The sequence below is a fragment of the Miscanthus floridulus genome, chromosome 8 (assembly GCF_019320115.1).
Source record: "Miscanthus floridulus cultivar M001 chromosome 8, ASM1932011v1, whole genome shotgun sequence".
Lineage (NCBI taxonomy): Eukaryota > Viridiplantae > Streptophyta > Magnoliopsida > Poales > Poaceae > Miscanthus > Miscanthus floridulus.
This window is the reverse complement of record NC_089587.1, coordinates 137,796,592-137,805,688: the sequence shown is the minus strand read 5'-3', so window position 1 is coordinate 137,805,688 and position 9,097 is coordinate 137,796,592. Positions and strand designations below refer to the sequence as shown.

The 9,097-nt window shown below is 44.4% G+C and overlaps 1 protein-coding gene across 1 annotated transcript; it reads right to left on the bottom strand.

Annotated features, from left to right (window-relative positions):
• Positions 1–1,119, bottom strand: LOC136477301 (late embryogenesis abundant protein 31-like). The gene has a single exon (XM_066475425.1). It carries the CDS (start codon positions 1,104–1,106, stop codon positions 192–194), a length of 915 nt encoding a protein of 304 aa, XP_066331522.1. The 5' UTR covers positions 1,107–1,119; the 3' UTR covers positions 1–191.
• Positions 1,120–9,097: the final 7,978 nt, after the last annotated feature.

The following is a 9,097-nucleotide window of genomic DNA, read 5'->3' as shown; positions in this document are numbered from 1 at the left end:
TGGACGATCAGAGTCACAGCATGGAACGACGTTTTATTGTGCTCTCGTAGCTATAGTGCCAGAGACTTGTTACTACACATGCTTGCATACTCCCGATCCTTGGATCTTGCTAATTATACATTACTACTGCTAACATATATACATACTCCATATATTACACAATGAGTCGTGACGTGGCGTGGAACAACATTCTAAGTGTCGCTTAGGTCGTTGTCTTCGTTGAGCCTCGCCGCCGTAGTGAGCGCCGCGCCCACCCCGCCAGCCTTGGCGCGCTCTTCGGCGTCGTTGAAAGTCTCGGCTTGCACCACCCTCGTTGCGTCCTCGGTCCTCGCCGCCTTGTCGCCCGCCAGTTTCGCTGTCGCGTCTGAGAGGACGTCGCCGAGCTTGATCTTGTCGCCGTCACGCGTGGCCTCGGCGTTTGCGCGCGCCGCGGCCCGTGCCTGGTCGCCGAGGCCGCCGGGCATGGCAACGTCCGCCCCGTGCGCGCTCATCTCCGCGGCGCGGATGGCCTCCGCGTCGGCGCGGTCGATGGGGCGCCCGCCTCCGGCCCTCGCCGTCGCCTCCAGCGCCTCGCCGATCGTGATCTTGGTCGCGTCCTCCTCTACCGGCGGCGACGGGTCGGCCACGGAGAACTGCCCCACGACTCGGCCCGCCACGGACTCCGTCACGATGCGTCCGCCCGGCACGGCGGTCTGGGTCACGGTGATGCCGTGCATGGCCGCGGTGTCGCTGGCCTGGCCCGGGTGGACGGCGCCGACGGCCTGGTTGTAGGCCGCGGCCGTCTCCATGGCGGTCGCGGCGCTGAAGCCGCCCCCGGCGCCATGCGGGACCTGGACGCCTGCCACGCTGTCCTCCGCGGACCGCATGGGTTGCCCCGCGAGGTCTCCTGAGACGGCGAACACGTGGCCGTACCTGATGGCCGCCTCCTCCGGCTGCAGGTCCTGGTCTTGCTGAGCCTTGTTGCCCTTCTGCGCCTGGAGCGGATCGTCTTGTCTCCTTGGCTGCGCCTGCGCCATTGTGATTCCGGTCTGTGCTCGGTTTCTAGCTAGTTCGTGCAGTGGTTCTATCTTCTCCGAAAGAGCAGAGCAAATTGGCTTCGCAATCATGCCACGCCCACTTACTTTGTTGTTATATATACTCCGTATATGCAAAGCTGCGGATTGGCCACGTTATCGTGGCCGGTGTCGAGAAGCGCACGGACTGAGGACGCGTGCGACACGGCGCTTGACGCGCGGTTGCTCTCGTGTCGTCGGCGTAAAGGATTCACCAAGGCATGACCTGCACGTGTACAAACGCTTTAGTGTAAGTTGCAGTCGTGGCGTCCTTGTAGCAGGATCTAATGTTAAGGATTGCATGGTCCCTGGATATTTGTCTGACGTCTAGTACTTTTTTCTCGAACAAAACACTGCCAAAACAAGGAAAACAAATTATGTAAATACCAACTACAGGCTACAGCGTTGCTGAAAGATGGCTGCATCAGACAAAACTGAGGTACAAACACATGGCCTGTAACAAATATTAAGAAGGGGAAAAATAACGTACTCGCCCATCTTCGTGGATCATTCTCAATAGAGATGATGAGGCAGAACATGTCGACGATTAAAATAAATGTGGAAACCTTGAATTCATATAGTGTTAAACTTAAAATTTCTGTATCGATTCTGATTAACCGAACCAAATTTCTCTATTCCCTACTTATTTCTTGATATTGTTGACCTATACCGGTGTACATGTCAAAATGACGGGAGATGCAAGAACTAGGTTACATGGTTCCTATTGATCCTAAGGCACCGTCTTTGCTTAAATTTTAAACACACCGAGGAGGCATTCTACTCGCTACAGTACTGACTTTTTTCAACAAAAAATAGAAATAAAAAACAGAGGAAAAAAGAGGAGCAATTGTATTGTCCATACCACTACTACAAATTATAACTACCTATAGCAACAATCCTCTATAAATTCGTGTCAATTGGGACGCTCTTTTTCTTCACTAATGATTTGTTCTTTTTTTTTGGATAGGCACGAGAGCTAACCATCACTGCATTAGAAAACCTCTCTACCAGCTAAGCCTGGGCGTTCGGGTTACCCGATTTTTTCGGGTCAGGTAATCGGGTAATTCAAAATTCGGGTAATGAAAATTGCTACCCGATATTACTCCCGAAAAAACACTACCCGCAAATTCGGGTACCCAATAATTCGGGTTCGGGTTCGGGTATTACCCGATATACCCAAATTTATAGAAAACAACAAATACACTAAATTTCAGTAGCGATCTATACATAATTTCAGTAGCAATTTGTATAGAATTTCAATAGCAATTTGTAGAGAATAATATATTACAGTCACTCATTCAAATAGAGAGAATTATATTCTAATAAAGTGATAAGTTAAATGGTTCAGCTAACAACACATGATAAATACAAAGACAAAAACAAATCTTTGGGTAGTTCGGGTAGTTTGGGTACCGGGGGATATTACCCGAATTACCCAAACTAATTTCGGGTAATCAAAATCGCTATCCGAATTTGGGATCGGGTACCTCGGGTTTGGGTAATTCCGGTCCAGGTTCGGATAATTCGGGTACGGGTGATGGGTATCGGGTATTTTGCCCAGGCTTACTACCAGCGCACCATTGTATCCTAAAAAAGAGCTTTGTCCTAAGATACGCTTTAAGGAGAATTTAACATGAGGAAGGGATATTCTATTTTACCAAACAGTAACGGTTGGGGCTAACAAGCACAAGCATGACCCTGCATTCTATCCCATATGTTTTTGGATGTCGCAACCGGTGTGGGGGTTTCGCTTGGCCTCCTACCCTCATTAGATAGTAGCACGGGGAGGCCGAGGGTGCCCCACAGGAAATGAAAAGGCAAAGGTTTAAGTGGATTTTCGGATGTCACAACCGGTGTGGGGGTTTCGCTTGGCCTCCTACCCTCGCTAGATAATAGTGAGGAGGAGGCCGAGGGTGCCCCACATGAAATGAAAAGGAGAAAGTTTAAGTGGAATGAGGTGGAATGGAATGACAATAAATTTAGGAGTAAATGGCTATTAATTCATCATCTTTTACTGCAGTACCCATCAGGTATTTATAGGGGATATCCAGAGGCATGATGAAATTACAATTCACCCTCGATCGAGCCGCATACCACCCTATAGGGATACGTGGGCGTTACGGACATTTCATACCTCTATTCCAACAACTCCTCTAACGTCGTCTGGGGCTCGCTTGTGGGGACCATGATTTTCCGTCTTCCTTCTTATGATCGTGGAGCTAGCGCCGCGAGGGTATCTTCCAACTCAATGGCCTTGTGGGAAACGCCTAGTCTGCAAAAATAAATCAAAGTGACCTTCGTCGGGTGTGTTTGTGAGGCGGCCTCGCCGGTGTCCACCATCTAGGTTCCATGCCATGCCACAGGGCACATCTGCATTCATAGGTGACGCGAGGCCGAAGGCCACAGAGGGTCCAAGCCTAAGCCGATGACAGGGTGGCGCGTCGAGGCCGGGTGTCCCCCAAATAGTAGCCCCTCATGGCTTTGGGTCAGCTTGGTGGGACGAGGCCTCACAATGATCAAAGGCGGGTGAGCAAAGCTTGAACTCAGGGCCCTTGGCCCAAGCGATGCCTAGTCTGCCTTTGGCCTGGCGATGGGCCCGAGGCATTTGTCTAGGTGCGGTTTTTGAGGACTTCATTAGGGTTCTGTTTTAGAGAGGTTTAGTGTGAATGTGTGGATGAGGCCATGTTTTCGTGTGGAGGCGGGGAGTTGTTTCTTAGTTCGCACACTCATGTTGGGTTCGTCAGACACTACGTGAAAAATGATTTTTAGCAACGGGTTAAATTTTTATAGGGGCGGCTGGTGATGGAGCCACCCATATAGTGCCGTGCTCGGATGCCCAGACACCAGCTGCCCCTACAAATGGAATAGCAGGGGCGGCTGGTGATACAAGCCACCCCTACAAATGGGTCTGATTTGTAGGGGTGGCTCACTCACCAGCCGCCCCCGGCGTTGCTATTTGTAGGGGCGGCTGGTGATTGAGCCGCCCCTACAAATGCCCCAATATAAATAGCTCTGATTTGTAGGGGTGGTTCAATCACCAGCTGCCCTTACAAATAACCCACATATAAAACAACAACAGCACCTTCTTTCTCCTCGGGTCACTCACTCCAACCCGTGAAAGAAAGGTGGGGAGGCCTTGGCACCTCTCAAAAATTGCTCTACTAAGGGGGAAGGTTTTGGTCTCAAATCCTTTGGTGGAGAGGTTGTAGAAGGTAAGAAAATGCTATTCCACACTTTTTTAAAAGTTTTAATGGTTGGTTAGTGAGTAATTAGAGTTTTATTTTTCTCTCTCTTCTATGGTGCTTGAGCTACTTATGAAGCAAATTAGACCCAAGTTTTAAATGTACTAGGGTAAATTAGGGAGGGGAACAAGATCATACCCTTATTTGGTCCATGTTTCTTGATTTTAGTGAACAATTACTTAGTTTTATGGATGTTTCATGTGCATGTGGATCTAGATCTAGGGTTTGGTTTTTTTTATTAATTTCGTTTTTGTAAATTTATGTTGGATGAAATTGGACTAGGGTTTGTATGAAAGATATTGGGTAAAGTATAATTGTTGCTAATTGTTGTCTTTGAAATTGTTTATTGTAATCAATAAATATGCATTTTAATTATTTATGGATAAATGGGCCATTAATTAATTTTCCTCTACCATGGTGTGTTTGTATGCTTCATGTAATTATATTAGATTTATATTCATATATATCTGAAGTATATACAATTATTCTCAAGTAATTATTAATTTGATTTATTTTTATATATATCTGAATAAGTAGTCCTTTAATGTTTGTTTTGTTGTTGTTATAAAAGATGGAGTACATGAACTCTTGGATGTATGGTTCGTTAAGGTTCAAGGCAGGTTTCCGTGTAGAGGTGGATAAATTTATTGAAGCCGCAAATAAGCATGCAACGACATTGAAAGATAATAAGGATACAATTATTTACCCCTGTAAAGATTGTAAGAACTGTATGGCATGGACAGATGTGACTATCATCAGATCACATTTGATTATGCGATGATTTGTTGAGGACTACACAGTGTGGATTCATCATGGTAAAACGGTTATTGTTAACGATGAGGATGAGGATGAATATGACGATGAAACCATAGAATCCCTGTCCCAATATTCAGCAGAGCTTGATGCACGAATGGATTTTGAGTTTGGCAATGAACAAGGTGGTGATGCTGGTGGTTGGGATGGTAATGATGAAGGTGGTGCCAATAATGATGGTGGAGCATGTGTCAGGGATGAAGATGATTTGGAGGACATGATTCAAGCCCTTAGACCAGAGATTTTACTAAATAGCCTAAAAGGTCTAGAAAATTTAGAAAGGGTGACAAAAGCATCGAAGGAGACTGTGTATGGTGTTGAAAAGGGTTGTCTGACACATTGGACATTGCTACGTTTTGTGCTTGAGCTGCTCATCCTAAAGGCTAAGTACGGCTGGTCAGACTATAGTTTCAATGATCTATTGCATGTCCTGTCATGAGTGCTGCCACAACCAAACTTAGTTCCCACCAACACGTACCAAGCAAAGAAGGTCATAAGTCCATTGACAATGGGGGTTGAAAAAATCCATGCATGCCCCAACCACTATATACTTTTTCATGGTGAAATATTCAAGTCACTGGATAAATGTCCCCGATGTGGGGCCAGCTGGTACAAGAACAATGACCTTTACAGTGGGGACAAAGCCTCCATGGGGAAAAAGATGAATAAGAAGGGTACAAAAAAGGTGGTACAAGAATCTCAGCCCCCAGAGGACACTCCATTAGGCAACGATGCAAAGCAGAGAAGAATTCCTGCCTTGGTAATATGGTACCTGCTAGTGACCGATCGCATGAGATGTATCTTCCTAAACCCTAAAGAAGCCACACTCATGACATGGTGGGATGATGAGCGCAAGGTGGATGATGATAAGATTGCACACTCGGCTGATTGTAGTCAGTGGCAAAGGTTTGATGAGAAGCACAAAGAATTCAGCGATGACCCAAGGAATGTACGGTTTGGCTTTAGCACCGAGGGAATGAATCCCTTCAATGAGAGGATGAGTGACCACAACACATGGCTAGTGATCTTGACCATGTACAATATCCCAACATGGTTGTGTCAGAAGAGAAAGTACCTTCTCCTCACTATTCTTATTTCTGGCCCTAAACAACTAGGCATTGATATAGACATGTTCCTCAAGCCTTTGATGCAAGAAATGGAGAGGCAATGGAGGCATGGGGAGCAGATATACGATGCATTCTGAAAGGAAGACTTTATATGTAGAGCAATAATATTTGTTACTACCAATGATTACCCCACGCTGTTTGCTTTGTCTAGATAGATCAAAGGAAAGACAGGATGCTTGGTTTGCTTGGATGGTACTACATGGGTGTACCTGGATGCATCCAAGAAGATAGTTTACTTAAGAAACCGACGCTTCTTAAAGACAAGTCACAAGTACCGCAACAAATTGTTCTTTAGATTTTATGACAACGCCCCGGAGATTGAACCCCCTCTGGAGAGACGTCATAACGGAGAACACATGTACAGAATAGTGAAAAACATATGCGTCATCTATGGAAAGAAGAATCTAGATGGGACGAACAGAGATAGAAGCACACCTCCTGTCGAAGGCGTACCTTTTAAGAAATAATCGATCTTCTTTCAGTATCTGCCTTATTGGCCAGACTTGGTGGTCCCCCATGCCATTGATGCTATGCATGTGCAGAAGAATGTCTTTGAGAGTCTCATTGCTACCTTGATGGACACAAGCAAGTCAAAGGATGGTGTCTGAAAGCACAGAAAGACATGGTATAGCTAAACGTGATGCCACAGCTTCACCCGGTACCTAAGGCTAATGGAAAATACACTCTGCCCATGGTGTGCTTCAACCTAACACCAGATGAGAAGAGAGCTATATGCACTTTCCTGAGGGGGATCAAAGTCCTGACTAGGTTTTCAACAAATGTGAAGAAGCTAGTGTCGATGGACTTGTCAATAACACACTGCAAGGCTCACGATTGCCATGTGATGCTGACAGTGTTTCTACCTATTGCAATCAGGGCATTAAAGCTAGAGTTCTTGAAAATGGCCATCACCCACATGTGCTACTTCTTTTCAAAGATCTCACAGAAGATGATTGGCAAGCAAGAGCTGAGTGACCTACATGAATTTGTGGTCGAGACACAAAACCAACTGGAGATGTGTTTACCTCCTGCTTTTTTTGATATAATGCCACATCTCATGATTCACATGGTTCATCAGATACAGGCGTTGGGCCCTTGCTACTTGCATGAAATGTGGTCCTATGAGCGGTTCATGTCGGTTCTAAGTCGATACATGCATAATTGAGCATACCCAGAGGGCTCCATGATAGAGGGTTATAATACTGAAGAAGTCATCGAGTGCTGTCAAGAGTACCTAAAAGTACAGAAAGGGATTGGTAAACCCGATTCTCATCACAAGGGTAGGCTGGCTGGGAAGGGCACCCGTGGTAGAAAAGTGTTCATCGACTATGATTATAAAGAGGTGAGTCGGGCGCATTACAGTGTCTTGCAGAGTACACAACTGATGCAACCATACATTGATGAACACTTGACTATCATTATGGCGGAGAGAAATGGCCGTTTAGATGATTGGGTCATGAAACAACACAAGCAATGACTAACTACATGGTTGAAGGACCAAAACATACCGCCTAGAGAAACCATAGAATCTATTACCATCAGTAGGTTGGCGGAGGGGCCATCGAGACAAGTGACATCTTGGAATGCTTATGACATCAATGGGTATATGTACTATACCCATGCAAAGGATAGTAAATATGTGAATCAAAACAACGGTGTTCGAATAGAGGCTCTCGATGGATTGGGGTGAAAGATGCAATACTTTGGCATCATTGAAGAGATATGGGAACTTGACTATGGAAGGGATATAACGGTGGCCCTATTTCAATGCCGCTGGATCAAACAACACCAACTAAATAAGATCGGATTGAGAGTCCTAGACCTTGAGAATCTAGGCTACCAAGATGACCCTTGGGTGCTCACTTCACGTGTCGCACAAGTTTTCTATATGTCTGACCCACAAAGTAACCTCCCCCCGGAGAAAAAGACAAAGCACATGGTTGCCTCCGGGAAACAACACATTATTGGAGTTGATGGCGTGGATGATGTTGAAGCTTACAATAACTACGATGAGATGCCGCTGTTCACAGACTTTCCTAAGAAGATTAGTGTTGTGGAAAAGAACCTCCCCAAAGATATATTGCCATGGGAATGAAAAGGTGTGAAGGGAAAAGTTGTTACAACAGGCTAACTAGTTGTTGAACGTGGAGTATTTGTGTAAGTGTGTGTTTGTAAGACTTCATTTATGCATGTGTGTGAGACTATATATTTATGTACATGTGTAAGACTACATATTTTTATATGTGTGTGAGACTACATTTATGCATGTGTGAGACTACTCTAAATGTGATGATTTTTTTCCTAAAATTTTCTAAAATCTTGCCCTATCAAGTTAGTATGTTGATTTGGTCATTCTTTTCATTTGACAATGTTTGAGCACTTCAAATTTTCAAATTTAAAAAATGACAAGTTCGAACGAGATTTTCAACCATTAAATGATTTCAGCTAAAAAAGTGATGAATACCAAAGTTGTATAACTCATCAAGATCTACAATTTTTATTTTGATCATTTCTTCATCTAACAAAGTGATATTAAACATTGTTCACAAATCAACATGTTTCTCGTATAGTTCAGGAAAGTATGAGTCATATGTGAATTTATGAATAATGTTTACTAATACTTTGTCACATGAAGAAGTGACCAAAATAAAAGTTGTAGATAGTGATGAGTTCAACAACTTTTATGTTCACGACTTTTATTGTTGAAATCATTTAAGGTTTCAAAATCTTGTTTGAAGTTGCCATTTATTGAAATTCAAAATTTCAACTATTCAAATTTGGTCAAATGAAAATATGATCAAAATAAAAGTTGTACATATTGATGAGTTCTACAACTTTGGTATTCATGAGTTTTTCATCTGAA